This window comes from Leptonychotes weddellii, chromosome 2, assembly GCF_054177405.1.
Source record: "Leptonychotes weddellii isolate Sample4059 chromosome 2, ASM5417740v2, whole genome shotgun sequence".
In the NCBI taxonomy this organism is placed as follows: Eukaryota; Metazoa; Chordata; class Mammalia; order Carnivora; family Phocidae; genus Leptonychotes; species Leptonychotes weddellii.
The window spans coordinates 20,390,870-20,412,206 of NC_138370.1; the positions used below are offsets into that span (position 1 = coordinate 20,390,870).

At 39.1% G+C, this 21,337-nt stretch overlaps 1 protein-coding gene across 7 annotated transcripts in view; it reads left to right on the plus strand.

Moving 5' to 3' along the window:
* The window catches only part of DLC1 (DLC1 Rho GTPase activating protein), a 394,038-nt gene that overhangs the window by 133,393 nt on the left and 239,308 nt on the right, over positions 1 to 21,337 (plus strand). Inside the window, exon 5 of one of the 7 annotated variants that reach the window (XM_081808291.1) lies at positions 9,667 to 10,817. The exons of the other annotated variants lie outside the window; for them this stretch is intronic. Coding sequence (XP_081664417.1) covers positions 9,667 to 9,714 — 48 coding nt within the window. The 3' untranslated portion in view covers positions 9,715 to 10,817. Of the gene's footprint in view, positions 1 to 9,666; positions 10,818 to 21,337 lie in introns of those variants that run through there. 7 annotated transcript variants of the gene reach the window in all.

A 21,337-nucleotide genomic window follows, 5' to 3' on the forward strand; every position in this document is an offset into this window, starting at 1 on the left:
TGAACAGGTCCTCAAATTATGCCACGCATACATCTCTGATCCATAAGAAACACTCACACTGCCTTTTCCTGAAAGATCTAGGAATCCAGCTGATACTAATACAGCCACTTCTCCTGTGACTCATCACCAGCTAGGCAGCCCAATCAGGCCAGATCAGGGTCCTGTGTCCCCCAGGCTGCAGGGACACATACCAGACTCTCCATGTCTGAAGGGTATGTTTGAAGCCCCTTTAACCAGCCTTGAAATGAGAGCAGACACCCTACTTACTAACACTTCAGGGCAAGATGTAGGGGAGGATTCATAGCACACCAAAATCTCTCCCTGAAATCACTTCTTCCAAAATCTTCTGATTCCTGATCCTATTATATCCTTTGGGTGGGGGAGGGAACACTTGACACATTGTCCTCAAAATACATTTTGCAGCCTCTACATTGTTGTCTTTATCACTACTCATTTTGATATGAAGCCTGTCACCTTAGGTCTTAGGTCCAAACCTCAGTTTTAACATCCTATCACAGGGATCTGTGTCCTGAACTGGGGGTATGAGTGCCAGGAACACATTTGCTCTCTGCTGGTATCTGAGAGATGAGAACACTTTGATTAAGATAAAATCACAGATTTGAGGTTATGGTGGTATTTTTTGTCACTCACTAAAACCTTATTCAGACAGGACTAAAAATAAGATACACACAACCCAAAGTCGGTTGACCACCACTCTTCAGTTCCTTAATTGGCCTGCTAAAGGTAGAATTTATATACCCCAAAGCAGGGGATAATACTTAAAAATTGGTTTTCCTTCAATATACTGTCAGAATACATGCTAATAAGGTAACATGTTAAAACAACACAAAATAATTTGTATGTTGACTTACAGTGGAGCCATAGATTAACAAATTTGAACACAATTTTAAATTGATAATGGCAGAGATAATAAATCATAGTAATTTTGCAGGGAGAAAAAAATAGCAGTTTGCCTAGACTTTGACTTTTTTCTAGTTTATGGTCTACATGACATAATTTTTTTTTTCTCTTATGTGACCTGGTTTTCTCTTCAGCTCCAAGTGCTAAAGAAACATCCTTCCACACGAGTCAGACTTTTTTTTGGGAAGTGTAATGAGGAAAAGGCCTATGACAAAGGATGGGCTCTGTCTGGCCAAAGGTTCTGGAAGTTCAATTTGGGGCTGAGATCCAGAAGCTTCAGCAGCTTCTGGAAATGAAGAAGGATAGATTTCAGCAATAAGTACTCATATTAGATCTCAAATGGTCAGATAGGCATGGGTGAAGGGAATCAGGTCAGGTTCGCTCCAGGGGAGGAAAGATGATATATTCTGACTTAGTTGCTGCATAGACAGCAGGAATAGGTCCCAAGGATACCTGCTTATATTTATACTTAGGCTGAAGGACTATTTTTCTTATATTTTTCAAAACAATAGAATACTAAACATAATTTTTTTCTTACAAAATTTCTGAAAACTTTCATTAAAATATTGTCATCAAACCAGAAAAGAAGTACTGCATATATGGCAAAAACTATATAATGCCACTTAAAAGCTGGAGGTACAAAATTAAAATCATTTCAATATTTTTATTACTGTTAACATCATATATTTATTATTTTTTCCACAATTATTCCTAGCACATTTCTGAGTTCCACAGAGTAAACATTACTCATTGATTGGTTTAAAGAATATTGTCATAGATTATCCATGATTCCATTTGCTGTATAAGTTTAAAGGGGCATTACAAGGGCATGACTATATGCTCCCCTGTGCATCTTTTCAAATCAGTTCAATTAAAGTTGTCAGTTGGCACATAAGAAAAGTTATATTACTCTTTCAGGCTGATAAAGAACTTTCAGTATTGGTATAAACAAACAAACAAAAATATACATAATCAGAATTTAAATTTAAAATAGACTTAAGAGCACATTGTTTTGAGGGGTTTGTAAATAAATAAAATTAGTATATAAAATATTATATTGTATATAGTATTTTATATATATTATATATTTTTTTTCTCCATGGAAGAATCTTTTCATGTTTTTTAAATTGTGTTTCTATATAATGTATTTCACAGTGCATAAGAATGTTCCTCCACCCCAAAAAGATACTTTGGAGAAAAATTCTAACACATTTAATCTCTTGGATCATAAGTTTGATTATTAAATATATTATTTTCAGATATTATATTTTACTCCAGCAGAAAATTAATATACCACTGACTTAAAGTTCTGTAGCCTTCAGATGATTGTTAGATCTTTCAAAAGACTTTCTTCTTTGGTGCCAAAATAGTACAGATAGGCTCTTACAACTACTAAGTTATTTTTCTTGGAATGAGGAAGTTTTACACCTTGAAAAGGATAATATACCAAATAAAAGATTAACACTAGTTAAAATAGTGTCATCATTAAAACTTTGAAGAATAAAAACCAAGGTAGTTGCAGTATCTTGTTTTTTGTTTTTATGTTTGGTTTCTTTTGTTTCTTTTTTTCTTTCAGAATGCTGCCATCTTCTGGTCAAATTGTATATTACTATGAAGTAATATAAACACACAAAATAAAAGATCCACAATATGAGGCAATTTAGGTTTATATAAATTCATCTTTTATCATTAGGGGTCACCTATTTAAGATCTGTGCCTCTATTGTCCCCAAACTAAAGAGCTTTAAATAATTTTCGGGAACTTTAGAAAGTTAAATTCACAGAAGTTGTTTCAAGACTGGTAATGCTATCAAAATATACATTGCACAGTAAATGCATAGGGAAATACAGATAAGGCAAAGTATCCGTAGGGAATATATGACTTTGTTCTACTTCTATAAGACTCTATGGCTAGGGGCGTCTGGGTGGCTCAGTTGGTTAAGTGTCTGCCTTCAGCTCAGGTCATGATCCCAGGGTCCTGGGATGGGGTCCTGGGATGGAACCCTGTGTTGGGCTCCCTGCTCAGTGGGGAGCCCGCTTCTCCTTCTCCCTCTGTCATTCCCCACACTGTGCTCTTTGGCTCTTTCTATCTCGGTCAAATAAATAAATAAAATCTTTAAAAAAAATCTATGGCTAAGAATAATTAAGCAATTTTGACATATATTTGCTACGTTCATTTCTAAAACCTTTAATTTTCTAAGTAACTCATCTTAAAAGAATATTTCTGTAGTATTTTATAAAAACCCGTAGTAAATGTCCCCCTTTCAACAAAGTGGATTCTTGTGGTGACACCTGTCTTTTTGTCGTAGAGTTGCTTATATTTGTACTTCTTTTAAAATTATTTATTAAAGGATATGTAATTTAAAGAGCTAGATTTGATATACACAAGTATATGTAACTCCCTGTATGTATACTCCTACTCCCACACTCTAGTTTTTATTTCTTTCTATTGATTCATTGAAAAAAACTGAAGCTCTTACCATGTGCCAATCTCTGTAGTAGGCACTGAAAATTCAAACAGAAGATGCCATCCTTAGATTTAAAAGCATGCAATTTAGTGGGTTCCTTTAGCCAAGTCCTAGAAATCCTCCCTGGACCACACACACAGTCTTTACTAATCCATCAAAAACATTTTAATCTACCAAAACCCAAAACTAGCAAATCACAGTGCAAGAGTATGAAGCATCTAAAAGACTCATGAGCTATTCTTTTTGTCACTGATGCTTTCTGCCAAATTTTTTTATTTTCCCCCTCATCATATTTACAATTTGCTGACACATAAAATCCACACCCAATAGCCATGAAATCAGCACAGTAATCAATATTTAATAGGTGAAGAATCTTGACACAGTGAGACCCACTGATTTGACTTACTTGACAGTATTCTAGATATACTGCCCTAGCTATGTTCAAAAATTGCCTGATTAAAGAGGTTGGTTTTGGACAGGGAGAAGGGAAAGGGTGTTGTGCTCCAGAGCAGGGCGTGATCCAGAGCAGACAGTGCCAAGTGGCACGAAGGATGCTCATTGAAGAGCCACCTTAGAGCTCAGAGGAAGGAGGAAAGCATGCCATTAGCAGCTCTCCCCAGCTTTGCCTTATTTCACTCATGGCACTCTACTATTTTCCCCATTATCAAAAGGAAACAGGTAAAAGGTCACATGCATTGCTGAGCGGTGTGCAAGGGATTATATGAAAATGCTCTCCGTATTCTCTGTAAGAGAAAATATGAGCCACTGCACAGAACATATTCTTAAGAATTCATGTGATCAGTTCCTCAGTCAAACCATTCTCTTCACCTTCAAGACCCAACTAAGACTGCAGAAGAATGGCCCTTCTTCTTTTGGATGCTTTTTCTTAGAGCAGTTGTTAGAGTACAATTTAAACTCTTTCAGCCTTCACACTGATAAAAATTAGGAAATCTACAAGTCACTCTTATAATTATCCTAGATATCAATATCTCCTGCTATTTTGGAGCTGACATATGTTTTATGTAGTATTTATATTCCTGTGTTTTCAAATCCAAGTTTAATACATTATACCATAGTTACACGTACTTTATGCCCTTCTTTGAATTAGAATGGCAACCAAGCTGTGAAGTATATATATAATTTTTTAAATTCTCATCATAGAGCAAAAAAAAACAATAGCTATTAAAATTTTCAGTTAAGATAGTACATTTAAAGAATTTGAGATTGTGTCAACCTGCCCTTCGTCCTCCTGGTTCAGAGGTTAAGTGGAAGCTTGGATTCAGAATGTTCACTGCGGAAGATCTCAGTCCGTAACAAACTACACCATCATTGACACGGCATTTCTATTCCATTGAGAACTATTTAAAGAGGCAACATTTTAAATATTAAAAATCACAAATTAAAAGAAGATCCAGTTCTTTCATTTATAGCCTTTGCCCTTAAGCAGAAAATATCACCTTATAGGTACATATTATTTGTCCCTCATTAATGCTTTTTCTATTTTTCTGTTTTATGGGATTCTTTTAGAAATTGATTAGGTTCGTATTAAATTTTGTTAAAGCAATCCAGGCCTGGAAACAATAGTCAAACTTTCAGGGAACAAAGCAATACAGATTTATAAAATTATTCTTAACATTTTATAAAGCTAGGCACACTTATGTTTTTGCTTTCTTTGTATTTTTAATAGAGTAGTTCTAAAATATTTTCATTTCAATTAAATAGTTTAACTGGCTCCTTTTAAAGGGTATTTAAGAAGAGTCCATGATTTGTGGAAGTAAATCGCTTAGTAGGGTGCTCAATGCACAGTAAGCCCTCTACCAATGACAGTATTATACTTCAATATATACAATAAATATGTTCTTTAAGAGGAATACAATTATTTTTATGATGAATAGAATAATATTTTAAGTATCATATTTGCATTTTGCTTAAGTTCTATATGAAATTGTTCTTTGTGCTGAATCAAATTCTAGTATTTTCTGTACTAGAATGAATTAAGGAGAGGCACCATCTGTAATTCAAAAAGGGCAACCCAAGACAATTGGGTTAACTAAGAAGATCAACAGCCCAGAAAGGACATCCTTGTCCTACATGTCCCAGCATAGGATAAGGAGCAATTTACAGAGTCAGATTCCCAGAAAGATTGGAATACCCACCATGGAGGAAAGTGAAAGATGAAGGAGCCTTTTTATCATCAAGAAAAACCCCACAGCATACTTTTGTTTTCAAAATGACACTAGTGAATGTGGTCATTATCTGGGAAGACAAGGATTATGAAAAAGATGAATAATTCAGTCACCCCTCTTTGCATCCATCTTAATAATTGTCATTTGGGTTTCAGCTATAGTCATCTATGTTACTTCCTGTAGCTATGCTTCTTGGTTGCTGTTTTCCAAGCCATCCCATGGTGGATGCCAGGTCTTGGTATTTATGGTGTCCTACTCACCTTTCCTCACTGGAAAAATTCCAAAGAACATATATTATAAACTAGAAATACATATATTCCTGGCAAATTTGTTTCTCTGGCTTCTTAATAGCTAAATGCACAGGCCTCTTTATGAGCAAAAATCTTGTGCTAAATAGTATCTTAAGACGAGTTAACAAGACTGTTTCTTTTAAAATGAAGTCTCTTGTATACCTCTCTTAATTTTCCTGTTTATTTCTTTTTTTTTTTATCAATGGCATGTTTTGTGGTGTTTTATTTTTTTGTGTTTTTTTTGTTTTTTTTTTTTTTGTACTTGAGAAGATGAGGAAATACTTTAGCATTTGGTTAAAATGCGACAGAAAGTTCATGAACTTTGTCTTGTAATTGCAATAATTCAAATGGCAAAAGTAAGCATGAGTTTTCATCAATGATGAATACAAACATTTAAAGAAGGGATTTCTGCACTGTGTTGGTGCCTCTGAAGAAATGATGCTCTTCCCACATCACCCTAGAAGAATTTGGACCTTTTCTTGGAATGCTAGTGAACTGACTACCAGTCCCAGAACAACACTGCTGTTTGTGTACAAAGTGGTCGTAAACAGGCTCCCCGCAGAAACAGTGATTTATACTGATGGCACTTCTCTCTGTAAATGTTTAATCTTTATTAGCAATTTTTAGGGAAAGCATGATTTTGAACCTTTGACTCAGAATTTTCTGGGGCTTTTAAAATGATCCGGGGTAAAGATCAATTCTCTTTGGCCCCATTTTTTCCAGACATTTAGTATCCTGTTTCCCATTATCGAAACACACATGCACACATTTTTGAAAGAATGAACAAATGCAATATAAACGATAAGGAGGCATAAGTACTTCCTAATAAGCAAAATCTCAAATCGCAGGTCAAATGAATGACCCCCAATCTATTTTAATGTGTTCATCATCTGCCTCCATTATTCCCCTGTGAACATATTTTCAAGAGGACTTGGCTCTTGAGAATGAATCATTATAGCACCATAGCTTTCATTGGATCCTTTTATCATGTACTTACTCAGGAGTGAAAATGTTTTTTAAATACCACATATTACCTTCTGGTTATTTACATTTCATTTCCTTATTCAGTAATCATTTCCTGAAGGCCTACTATGTGCCAAGCATTGTGCCGTATATTAGAGATGCAATAGGATTCCTCAGAGAGCTCACAGTTAAACAGGGAGACACACTAATAAACAACTAATCTGAACTCAAGGGAGGCAAGGAAGGACATCTAGGCTAGTTCTGAGGCAACTGGGAAAAGTTGGCATGCAGTAGGTACTCTCAAATATTTCTTTAATATTTAAGGACAGATGGATCTACCCTGGTGAAGGTGTAGAGAGCCAAGGGAAGAAATGTGCAGGCTAAGCAGTTAGTGAGAGCAAAGACATGGACGTGAGAAAGCCCATAGCTCGTGTGGGGACTAGCAGATGGTTTGGTCCAGCACAATTTCAAGGGCTTTGAACTCAACGCAGAGGCTACAGAGGCCAGTGAGAGTCAGATTCAAAAGTGTCTCCTACACCATGACAAGGAAGATGAGAGACTAGCAAAGGACATCAGGGAGCAGGGTGATCATGTATGCATTTTGGAAAAGTTTCTTCTGAATAGCAAGGGAACACATTGGAATGACTCTAAGGAGAGGCACTATTTTGAGGGTTTTCATAGCAACCCAGGCACAAAGCAAAACACCAAGGCCTCCATGGCAGGAATGCTGAGGAGGAGGCATGGGTAGATCTAAAGTATATTAAGGAATTATAACCTGTATAATAAAGCAATATGTTGGATGTAAACAGGAGAAAGGAAGCAAGACCTCATAATGACTGAGCAACTCGATGATAACACCACGACAGGGAATATCTTTGGCATCCTCATTCCCTTCTTCTGAAAACAACCTCTAATTTCCATTGGAGGATCCCTCCACAATACCCAGTTTACATGGAAAGGCAAGGCTGCCCCCAAGAGCATGGCATGTGATCCAGATCAGAGTCGGTGCTGCGACCCATGGCCGAGGTGATGTGGGAGCGTGTGTGAATATGTGTGTCTGTGTGGCTGGTGGCTGAGGGAGAAAGGCTAGGATCCATGTGCTCTAAGCTAGTCCAGTTAGGGTTTGAATATGAGGAATTTTGTGGGACTTACGGAAAACAGGCTTTCTCCTCTGCATTGGAATTGGAGTTGTAAGAATATGTGAGTACAGCTACTGTAGCCATCTTGCCACCCCCTGAGGAGAAACTAAGAATGTAGCCACTCTAGAGAAGAAGAGTTAAGGGAGGGAACAAGAACAAGCAGGTTTTGGTAACATTGTTTGAGCTCTGCTTTCTGCCACACCTGCACCCATTTCTACAACTGGACTTTCGGTTATGCACATCAATATGCTTAAGACATGTGTAGGAGAGAGTCCTAGTGAATGCAAAGTCAAGGGCAATGTCTAGGAGGCAGTTTAAACAGAAGTGTCTGGAGCTCCAAGGAGAAATCTGCCATGGAGTGTTATCTGCAGATAGTGATTTTAAACATGAAATGATCACCCAATGACATGAGAAAGGACAGAAAATCCTGGGAAACACCAACATTCAGTCACTTAGTCACTCAACAAATGCTTATCGAGCACCTTCTCTGTAACAAATACCACATCAATGAACAAAAGTGACAATAATAATAATTATAAGTCTCTGCTCTTTTAGAACCGATAGAATAGTGGAAGGAAAAGGAAACAACCAAAAAAGCATATTTGTATTTGTAATAATGATATGTTCAAGGAAAAGAGAGATAGGAAGAAGGTGTAGAGTCTGGGTATTCAGACAGTGATCAGGGTGGGCCTCACTAAGAAGTCTGACAGTTTTTTAAGTAAAGATTGGAAGCAAGTGAGAAAGCAAATGGTATACATAGCCTAGGAAGAGCACGGCAGGTGCAGGAACAGCATGTGTGGGAACAGCATGTGCGGGAACAGCAAGCCCTGAAGGCTTAAGGCAGACGCCCACCCGCTGTGCTGGGAAACTCAGCAAGGGCGCACTGAGTTAGAGCCCAGTGAGCAAGGAAGAGGGACCAGGGCCGCAAAAGCCTTGTGCGCCGTAGTGACAACTTTCACTTCTGTTCTGAGTGAGATGAGAAGCCTGCGGAGGGGGTTCTCAGGAGAGACGTTTCATGATCTGGCTTAGGCTTCAAGTGGGCCACTCAGGCTGCTGTCAGAATAGCTTTTCACAGCAAGGGGGGAATCAGAGAAGGCAGGTCCCAGACAGGACGGTGGCTGGGCCAAGGGGGTAGCAGTGGTGGTGGTAAAACCTGGCATAGTATTGTCATCCTTTTTTCTTTTCTTTTTTTTTTTCCCAGAGTGTATGCCAAGACTATGAAAGGAGGTGTATCAATAGATTGAATAGAGGGGCACCTGGGTGGCTCAGTCCTTAAGCGTCTGCCTTCGGCTCAGGTCATGATCCCAGGGTCCTGGGATCGAGCCCCGCATCGGGCTCCCTGCTCAGCGGGAAGCCTGCTTCTCCCTCTCCCACTCCCCCTGCTTGTGTTCCCTCTCTCGCTCTGTCTCTCTCTGTCAAATAAATAAATAAAATCTTAAAAAAAAAATAGATTGAATAGAAAGAGTGAACCTATCCGAGGCTCAATCAAATTCAGCACATCTACTTGATGCACAGTGTGCTGGGAGACAGGAAGAGGTCGAAGGTTGAAGACACAATACCTGTTCTGTAGACACTTGGGAACATGGATAAGGCAGTCATACACGGCCTTGCCCTGCATGCCTCCATTGTCTAAACATCATCAGAGAACGGTTGAGTAAGAAGAGCACTGCTAACATCAGTACCACTTCTCTTTTGCTCAGGAAAAATCCAGCACTCCCTTTACCATCTGTGAGGGCTGTTTAGCCTAGAAGCTCAGAGCCTATGTGTCCATTCCAGACCACCGAGGTTCACCTCCCAGCACTGCCTGCCCAGTACACAAATAGGAACAGCTTGAATGGAACGTGTCCTCTGATAGAACACTGGCATTTTGTAAGAATTTTTTCCACATTGGGAAAACCTGTCTTGCATTTTCAGGTGGGTAACAACCCACTGTCTCAACCTCAGGCCTTCGTGATCTGCCTGCAGTGAGTAGTAAGTAACCTTATTGTGCCATCACATGAAGTGCAAAGGCAACACTTCAATCAGCTAGAAATGCCCTTACTGTGAAGGAGAAGGTGCTGAGGCTCTGTGGAAAGAAAGAGGGGGAAGAAAGAGAGACACCACGTGACTTTGGGTTTGGCGTAATGGAAAATATCCTGCCTGAGGAGATAGAAGACGCGATGTTTAAAGGCACTGTATCAATGTGGGACATTAATCTCTCAGCTCAGAAGTGGGGATCAAAACCTTATCCATTTGAAAATTCCGTATCGTTTCTTCCAACAAAACAGCTCTAATCTTTCCCACTCTTGAGTTCTGTCTTACTGGAATCAGTTCAGCTGTTTGGAACACAGTGGTCACTTGAAGCCAGGGTCAAATATCTGGTCCTTGACTAGACTCACTAGCTTTACACACAGAAAACAGCCTGAACGCCATCAACACTTACTCAAACCACACACAATGATTAATCGTAACTGGGGCTAGAAGAGAATGCGTGCTTATTTCTGCGGAGTTGCTCTCTAAATGGAAAACTTTCCCAAGGTTCTTGTTCTAAGAATACCACATCATTCTCATTTGCAAATTTAACTCCAAGAATCTCTTGTGACTTTCTCCTCTTCTGCCTTCTTCACAATGGTGCTGGCAGATAGGCCAAGCCTGCTGAATTCAGCCTCAAGTAGCCCAATTCAGATGCAGAAAAATACAAAAGAGATGAATAAGCCACAGAGTGTGATTTCCATAAACTATGTCACTAAATCTTACAGAGAACCTGACTGTAGGATTAGAGGGTAAGGAAAGATTTAGTATGTTAGTCTGTATAAAAAATAAATAAATAAAAAATAAAAACAAACCAAAAAAACCCTTTTCAAAAACAAATAAGCACCATTTTGTTTTGTTGCTGTAATAAAGAAACAGTGCTGCACAAAGAAATAATTCAGGAAAAGATCTTTGGTAGGTGCAGGCTGCTTTTGGCTTTCCTTCCATCGGGCCCCCAATGAGGAGGTGAGGAGAGAGGTGAGTGAGCTAGTGTGCAGGCAGCTTCCCAGAACAGGATGCTGAGTGTGTCACAGGACCTTTGAGGACAGTGTGGGATCATGACCAGCAATTCTCTGTGCCACATTTCCTAGCAGGTCAAGGTCTGGACTGGCTGAGTAAGGAGCCTTCCACATCCTGAGTTGCAAACATTGCAGGTCGCCTTTCTTTATATAAGCCTGATCAGATCTAACTTGGCCAGGAGACAGGATCACGGATGCGGTGAAGGGGAAGGGACGCACAGCAGGCAGTTCAAGTGACCAGGACTAAAGTTGAATCCCAAATTAGAAGAAAATGAGAGAACAAGGCAGAAGCACAGAATCAAAAGAGAAATAAATTGAATTTTATCCTACCTCTATTCTAGTTTTCAGCATTATACAATGCAGTAACATAGCCTCAAGGGGAAAATAGAGAGGAAAGGGGAAAGAGGCAAAGTTAGCGGTTGGGAGAGTGTGCAGGCAGGAATGGGGGTTAGAGAGAAAGTGTTCCCTGTGCATACAAGAAAGGAAGGAAGGAAGGAAGTGATGCAATGCAGGGAGAATGCAAGCGAGTCCCAGCAATTTCACAGAGATGACCGTGCAGTAGGGCAACATGAATGGAGAGTGACTGATGGGGGCTCCCCTGGGATGAGCTGCAGCCAGATGACCTCTCATCAGAGGGGAAATGGAGATGTTGGTCTAGAAGGGACAAGGCTGTGCATATGATCTTCCCCATGTCCAAGGATGTACAGCGCTGCTTGCATCTTGAGAGAGCACTCAAAATGATAGAAATGGAGATAAGACCGAGTCAGGGGAAGTTCATGGACCAAAATTCACATCCTCTCGAGCTGAGCAAATTTCCAGTTTTTTTTATTTTTGCTCTTCCTGTTTGAACTTGGGAGGAATAACACTGGAGGATAAGTCAAGGCCTCTGGATTCTATCGCCAACTCTTCAGTTCATTAGGGGTGGAACTCTTATCTCTGGGTGTCAGTTTACTCATCCTTAAAATGAGCATGATGGAACGCCACTCAGGGTTTTAACAGTAGAAACTCCCTATTCACACACCTCCCACCAGCCCACAAAGAACCTTGCACAGACCACAGGCTCCATGAGGCCAAGGCCATGTCTATCTTGATCATTACCATGTCACCACAGTTGGAACAGGGCCCGGCACATCGTAGTAGATGCTCTATGATGTGTGCAAAATGAATGAAAGCAGACAACCATCCATGAGGCAGATAAGAGCGATCCTGGCCGAAGCAATGTGGCACCCTACGACCTCACCTGCCCTCTTTCACCCCGGGGCCCCCATGGGAACACCAGGACTGTGGGACACCCAGTCTGAACACCATTGGCTTCTCTTCTACCAATCATAATTCTTTGGTTTCTGTGTAGCACACAATGAGTTGAAGTGTAGAAATTCATCTGGTTTGGCCTAAATTCACCTGACTAAAGGATCGCTTTTCCCACTTCACACTCTACTTCAAAGTCTTGGTCTTTAAACCTTCTTGCTATACATTTCCCCCCTCCCTTTGCAGAAGATGAAAGCATTTTTCCAGACAGGCCTGCTGTGAGTGACTTCATGGAAATGAATATCTTGCGTCCCTAATGTGCCTCTCACACGGGGAACTCCTTGTATTTATTTATTTTTAAGAATAGGGCTGGGAGGTTGACGTTTCCATTAGCAGTTGAGTGATTTTTTTTTTAAAATAAAAACCCTACTCCGCTGTGAGACATGCCTCACATTCCGGTCTCCCCACTTCAGGCAGTTATGTGCTACTAAATATGCGGTGGAAATGACACATGTCTGGAAACCCAGAAGCAACACCGTCTCGCAAGTGCTTGCTCAGTGGTATACACTGAAGGTGTTGTAAGCGGTTAATTGAGGAAGGCAGACTCCAAGTCTCTCAAAAGAGAAATCGGTGGCACCTTAGGCATCTGGCATCTGTCCCTCCAGTGCACTCAAAGGTGTCTTATGTTTGCGGGCCAAACACCCCTACAGCAGGATGAAGGCACAGAATCATCTGACCTTCCAGAGGATCCTAGAAATATCATAGTATCTTGAGGTGAACTGAGGGGCAGTAATTCCACCTACAAGGAAGGATAATAACACACCACTTAAAGGGATGGATCAGCTCCTCATACATAAGCTTGGACATTAGCAAGCCATGTGGGCACTTGACTGATTACATTGTATAGCCTAGCATGCTTCTATTCCAAAGGACAGAGGTAATCAGTCAATAAATCTCTCAGTTTATGTCAACGGAGGTATCCCTACAGGGCATTCTCTTGACGTAGGTAAAGGCTAGTAATAGGATAGAAGTTGTGAAATGGAAATTAAAATCGGAATTGGATGGCTAAGGATGATAGTAATGGAATACAGATTGGATTAAACGTTGATTAAGTATCAGAACAGGAAGGCATTTGTCCCAGTTAAAGGAAGTGTTGAAAGTCTTTGGGCACAGATTTACCATGCAATCTCAAACATACCAAGAGTTTAATCCTTGGCAAAATATGAGGTTCATTAAATAGAAGGGGGAAATTTTACAAGTACCTTAAGACAACAGAGTTTCTTAGACAACAGTTCATTCTTATGTTTTGAATTAGAGATATGAGACAATTTTCCTTAAAATATACGTGTTTCTGTGTATACAGGTGTTGACTTTTGATTCATCTTTGAAAGGTTTGGAAAGAAGTTGTAGCACGTGATAGATTTATAAATCACCTATCCCTATCCAAAAAGGGAGTCCTTGTGAACTTAGAGATTTATGGGCCAGTACTGGAGGCCACCAAGCGAAAGGGGAGCTAGGAATGGCATTACCCAGAGGCCTGGAAACTTAAAATAATGCTTGACTGTGAGGAAGAGGACGCTGGGAGAGCAAATCTGAATAGAAAGCGGACAGACTGCTGTTCTATGCTGAGTTCAGTGTGTCATCTGAGATTATGGACCAGAAACCACCTTAGTAGTTGTTCTCTGTCTTCCCTTGCTCTCCTGCCTCTTCTCGAAAGCTGGAACTGAGCACTGTATTATCCGAGATTTGGAAGAAGTCCCCGGGGGGGTGGAGGGGGGAAAGAGAGGAAACCATACATGTTTGCAAAATACACACCTTTGCATGTGTTCACACTCACATACACTCACGCGCACACACACACCTCCTCCTCCTCCCTGCTGGCACTCAAGTCATAAGTAACAAAGAGACCATTGTAGGAATTGCTTTCAAGTTTCAGAGAACTTCTGAGAGTACAGAAAGAATTAAGAGAGCATGTACCTTTGTACCTGGTTTCCTTTAGCCAAGTAAAGCAAATGCCACGCCAGCACACATCTTTGTTCCTGATCCTTCAAGTTATCATTTTGGTGCCAAGTGTAAAGAGATCCAAATGAAATCCAGTTTTGCAACCACCAAATACTAAGAAATACTTGAGTATGCTTGGTGAGGTGAGATTTTATGGGTCCTGCCATGTTCCTGGGAAATGAAGTTGTAGGATTCTTTTGCATGACTCTGGGGGATTTTTTTTTTTGTCTGTTTGTTTTTTGATTTTGGTTTTATGGGGAGAGCATGTGAAAATAATTTAACCAGTGAGTTTAGTTCTACATTATAGTAAAACAATTTACAATAATTTATTCTTTGCCTTTTCCATGCCCTTTGTGTAATGAAAAGAGCAAGGACTTGGAATAATGACTAGGTTAAATTTCAGTTCTGTCACCAGCTTTATGACCTTGGACCAATGTCTTATCTGAGTTTCTGTGCTGTTAATTCATAAAATAAGGATAATTGAACATAGTTCTCATGGTTACCATGAAGTTGAAAGAAAGAGTAAATGTAAATGTGTAGCATCCATTTATTCAATGGCCTCTGTTAAGTCTCCACAGCATGCTCGCTCTGGGGATACAGTGCAGAACCACACACAAAGCAAAGACTCTGCCCTCGGGGAGCAAATATTCAAGTGAGAAATAGGTAGCAAACTGTAAAGAAATCCCACATGAAATACTTGCTGGTTAGTTCCATGGGCTCTCATGTAGATATTAACAAAATTAGGATTTTGCAAGTAGTCATGTGATTGTGTGATGAATGTTCATGTCCCCCACTAAAGTGGTGGTAAATATGCACAGTTACAGAGTAATGAATGAACGCATTGTGGTAAAGAAATAAACAGAAGAGTATAATTGAGAAAACAGAGATATGAGGGAGTAAATCTTTTGCTAGGATAGTCTAGAAAGGCTTCTCTAGGAATCTGGAACATGTAAATTATGAGAAGAAGCCAGCCATGTGGAGGGAGAGACCCAGGAGAGGAGAATTCTAGATAGGAAATACCCAGGGGAAAGGCCCGGAGACAGGAAAGAATGTGGAATGCTTAAGAAACAGGAAGGGGCCGATGTGGCTGATGTTCGGTGAGCAGCTAGATCACACAGGGCCTGGCAGACTATGCTAAGTGTGAGTTTTATTCTAAACATAATGTAAGCTCCATTTCCTTCTTCCACGCCTCCCTTTGTTTATAGTTTTGTTTTGGTAACAAGACAAACATACATTAAAAAATTAGGCAACAATACTAGAGTGTGGATAATTAATCATGGATTATGAGATATAGATGCCCATGTTCAAAAGTGGAAGGGATGTGAGCTAATGCATCCAGGAAAGGTTAACCTACACCAGAATTCACCTCTAATTTCAGGCTTATCCTTGAGATTATTACATTATCAGGCACTTGGCTCCCCATTTTACAGAGTACCCAGAAATTTAACTGCACCAAGACAAAGTGTTCTAATTTCATACTTGGTTGCCTCCACTTTGGAGGATGTCTAGGAAATTTTCCCAAGGCAGACTTCACAATGCCCCAAAACACAGGCTCTTTCTCCAGTGTTATTGGTTGCCTGCCAGCAAGTCAGCTAGGCTTCATTGCTTAGCCTTCATGTCCTCTAGGATCATCAAGTTCACCTTCCTTGCAGATTTTGTCTGCAGTCTAACCCCATAGACTAAGTACGTGCTAATTCATATCTGCCCCGTAAGCAGAATCAACTTAAGCCATTTCTTAATACTTTCCTCCTTTGGGGCAGGAAAATGGAAAGTTCTGCTGATTTTTCAAAATACTAGTGGTTGGCATTTATTGTGTCCAGTGGCTTTATGGCTCTGACCTTAGATTTATTTCTCTGATTTTAGGACATTCTCTGTTCCTCTTTCTTCTTCCTATAGGATTTTTTGGAAATCTATTTCCAATAGAAATAGATTTCTATTGGAAATCCATCTTAGGTCATCTTAGGTCAACTTAGCAATCAAATTGTTACCTGGCCCAATGCCTGATGTCTAATGCCATGACTTCCTTATGTAAGATTACTGATAAATGTGATTGATTAGGAGAATTTGGGCAACACTAGTGTTGTCTTGAACAAGAAGCCTTGAACAAGAAGCCTGTGTCTATTCCTTCCTACCCCACCAGGAGGGACATTTAATTTTGGTAGGGAAGTTTCCCAAAAAAGTTCCTAGAGACTCTGTCTGGAACTTTCTTTGAAATATGCAAAATGATAATAGGTCAAGGAGACTTTTTAGATATATGCCACTTCTTTAAATTGATACCTGATATGTGTATTAAATTCCATGGAAAATACTTGTGTTGTAAAGAAAGAAAGGGAATATAAGATTGTATACAGCATGAGCCCCATGGTGTAAAACAGCATACAAAGAAGGAAACAAACCACACTTAGACGATATCTGTATCTGGGCAGTGAGATTGCGGATTTTTTAAATTATTTTTTTTCATTGTTTTCGGTATTTAATAATTTTTAAGGTGTGAATTACTTGCATAATCAGAAAAAAATAGACTGTAAGAGAAAAGCAATCACACTGTACAGCCAGAATGCACAGAATAAGTGTCGTTCTCCTGATTCTATGTGGTCCTCAACCTGGAACACATTAGAATTACCTGGGGAAAAATAAATTAAATAAATAAAAGGGGTGGAAAAAAACTTTTGCGGGTAATGGATACATTTATGGCCTTGACTGTGGTGGCGGTTTTATGGTGTATACTTATCTCTAAACTCATCAAGTTGTAGATCTTAAATATGGACAGCTTTTTGTATGTCAGTCAGATCTCAAAAAGTGAGATTCAAAAAAAAAAAAATTATATGGAGAAATTTTAACACTCCCAGTTCCCAGGCTGAGCTTTTTACCAATGAAATCAGAAGCAGAAACCCAGGCATCAGTATTTTTAAGTTCCCAGGTGATTTCAATGGGCAGCCAAGGTTAAGAACCACCGGTAGACTAATTGAATAGCTTAGTGGTTTGCAACTCTGGCTGCAATTAGAATCTCCTGGGGAGTTTTTAGAAGACCAGTATATGGTCCCTAACCCCGGGTTCGGATTTTAATTGGTTTATAGTAGGGCCCTGGCACCAGTATGTTCTAAATTTTTCCAGGTGATTCTGATGTATAGACAGGGTCGCCCACCACTGTCAGGTAAACTAACATGAGTTGAATATTCACTCTGGGCAGGGCTCTGAGCTGAGTGTTTTATGTGCCTTGAATTCTCAGAATAATCCAACAAGGTGGGTAGTTATTACCTGCATCTCACAGAAGAGGAAACTAGGACTCAGAAACATGAAATAAATTGCTCTAGGCAACTGACCTCTTAAAAAAATTATTTATTTATTTATTTATTTATTTAAGAGAGAGAGACAGAGCTTAAGCAGGGGGAGCGGCAGAGGGAGAGGGAGAAGCAAGCTCCCTGCTGATCAAGGGAGCCTGACATGGGGTTCATGGGTCTCAATATGACCTGAGCTGAAGGTAGACGCTTAACTCACTGAGCCAGCTAGGTGCTCCTCTACCTCTTTTGACCCCAGGTTGTCTGTCTCATGTGGGGATAGGCAAAGAAAGCATTCTCCCCAGTTTTGGGAGAAATGGGGAAACTGGGAAGAATGCTTTCTAAATTCCCTAATGGAGAATCTGGCATACCCACTTTTAATTTTTAATTGTTGATGCAGTAGCTCTTCATATCAAGTCTTTCATTTAGCAATTTGCCCTATTCAATTTCCATGTGGATCTCCATCGAGTATAAACGCATCTGCAATTTCTGGGACATTCTGTTTACTCCTTAACGACGTATATAGCATTAAACTTCAGGTATGTTCTGGTGCATACTATAATGCTTTAGAACTTAAACTTCCAACTTGTTAAAATGTATAATAGTGTCTCATTGCTTAACTTTATGACACTGTCCGTCTTCTGAAATCATGGTATGGTTGATATTTTTATTTTATTTTATATCATTTTTTGGTAATAAATAGTTAAGTATATTTTGAGACTTCCTTAAAGAATTTTGCAAAACTCTACATAATTGAAGACACTCTTGGATGTCACAAAACCAGCTTTGGGATTGATCTGTTCTAGACAGATTTCAATATCACTGGATTTGCTGAGATCTCCTCTCTGATGCTTCATTTCGAATGAGTTGAATTTCGCTGAACTGGCTGAAAGTACACTTCACCCCTTCAGATGTCGAGATTCCCATCGACCTCAAGCAGAACTGCAGGTGCACATCACCAGCAGAACGGGGCCCTTTTCTCTATTAATCTGAGTCCCAGGCCTTTGAAGTAAAACTCATTTGCCCAGATTTGTATAGCATTACCTGAGCGTAACTTTACCCAATAAAGCTAAATTGATGGGTTGAGGATACAAAATAAGCCATTTCAATTACCAGGAATTCCGGATCAGCTTATGGGGCAGGTTTTGTGAGATCGCAGAAAAGCCAGAGAATAAATACTGTTTAAAAAGATCATTTGTAACTGTTTTGCTTTTGCATGATAAAATAAACATTACCTTTCAAATAATGTTGCAACCGAATATCGTCCACAAACTTGCAGTGGAACATAGTCTTAAATTGAATAACTTTGGCAGTGAGCATATACAAAAAGAGGGGGGAAGAAAAGAAGAGGAAAAAGAAAAAAGAAATGGCCATCTTGGGTGCTGGGATTCAGATAAAAGGGAAAAATCTTTTAGCATTTTTATTTGGCTCCTTCCTTAGCAGGAAGTTTTATGTTGTACTATAATGGATAAAATAGAAAAAATATTTTAATGTCTATTCTTTAATAAAAGGAAAAAAAGAACTCTTATGACATCTCTTTCATCTACTGTAGATTAGGAGAAAACATAGGAGGCAAATTAATGCTAGTCGATGCTGCTAAACAAACAAATAAGAAAAAAGTACTTACCGGAGGAATCAAGGGCTTTTGGACTAAATGCAAACGAAAGGTCATCCCTCATCCTTCTACCAAGATAGCATTTATATTTTGCAGTCTCAGTAATCTGGAGGAAACAAAACTGGTATTTTGAGATGGAAGTCTGATCAGAGCTTTAATGAAGTTCTTGAAGTTATTTTATTATTTATAAGTAAAAACATCTATGTACGTGTACTTCTATATACGGGTAGATTTTATTTGTGGATTTGCATATATGGGAAAGAGACCTGTTCTGACATCACCAGTTTCTATAAGACATCTTCTGACTTACAGCTGTCAGTTCCAAAAAACTTGAGGTGGATAGAATGTTTGTTATAAAAGCAACATGCTATACTAAGATTAGCCTTTAAAGATTTACCTGGGGATTTATAGAAAATTCTTATCTCTTTCAAGATAATACCTAATGTATAAGAATATATATGCAGGTACTTTAATAAAATGTGTATCCTAAGTGGAATTTGTATTTTTTTGTATTATCCAGTGGACTTCTAATTTCTTCCAAGCATTTTTACATCTTCAGAGAATTGCAAAATTTCTAGTATGTTACTAATCCAGGGTACTCACAGGGCATTGAAAAAAATAGGTCTTCTTCATTCATCCCAATTTTCATAAGAGTTCATTATCTGTCACAAAAAATCTCAACTTTTGTAATTCTAGAGAAAGGAAATTCTGAAAAATTGTGAGTTGACTCACAAAAAGAGAATCAACATGTCTTCTTGTAACTTTATTCAGAATTTCACAATCCTTGCTAAACCATAAAGGAAAGGCCAAACACAATAAAATGGCAGAAAACCAGTAAGAATGTGCCAGAGTTCAAAGAACAATTGCCCCAGGCTTAATTTCATTGACCTTTAATCTCTTTGGGGCATCGGTGATTTTTCTATAAGGCATTTTACCACATGACCATGCTCGAGCCTTGCATAGTTTCCCTGCAAGCTAGAGTTGTAACAGCAAACGTCAAACTTGACTTTTGGTGCCGAAGAGTTGGGGTAAATTTGCCCAATAAGAAATATATCCGTTTTCTCTGGGATGGCATATTTGAAACACGTAGGTGTCAGTGAGTTAGGATGTAACCTCTGACTCAGGGAAGAACTTTCCTGAGGCTTCTCTGACTTAAGCTTATGAAGTGCTTTGAACCAAAAGACCTTCTAGAACTCTAAAACTAGCATCTTAAAAGTGAAATAGGGCATAGGAGTGAAAAAAAGAACACTGGTAAGAAAGTCAGAATTCCCATTATTAATGTACCACTTATTAGCCATGTGACCTTCAGAAATGAAGTTTGGAAATCATTTATTAAGGTCCTGTACTAAGATTAGGACTGGTACTGTAGGGTAAGACTGGTGCATATAGAACCAGTTTCTTTTTGTTTTGTTTTGTTTTTCTGGCTTCAAGAAGCTCATAATGTAATAAAGAATATAAATTAATGCAAAGTATGATGATACATTTGAGAAATGATATGCAAGCATTTGAAAAAATTCTGAAGAGACAGAAATGGATAATCAGTTTTGTGTGGGGAGTGCAGGCAGAAGCATCTGGAGAGGTTTCAATCAGGACCTTGAAAGGTAATCACCAAGTAATCTAGTATGATGAAAATACACCGTGCAGAAAGACAATTGAGATAAAATGTAAATTGAGACAAATTGTGGAAAGTTTTGAATACCTTGCTAAAAGATTTGGGCTACACAGGCTGCTTGAGACTAAATTTCCTCATCTTTAAATAAGGGAGCTGGACCAGACCATTTCTGAGTTCATAACCAAGTTTAAAAGTCTAAATAAGATTACATTAAAAGTTCAAGAGGAAATGCTTTGTATGAAATCTGGCCAGATAATATCAATTCCTGTAAAGATAGTGCCAAGTTAGTGACTGTTATTCCAAACTCCAGAAGGATACTCTTCCTTACATCATCATATCAGTGCAAGGTGGGGTGACTTTTTGGGTTTTTTTCTCTTTTTTTTATTATTATTATGTTATGTTAATCACCATACATTACATCATCAGTTTTTGATGTAGTGTTCCATGATTCATTGTTTGCGTATAACACCCAGTGCTCCATGCCGAACGTGCCCTCTTTAATACCCATCACCAGGCTAACCCATCCTCACCCCTCTCCCCTCTAGAACCCCCAGTTTGTTTTTCAGAGTCCATCGTCTCTCATGGTTT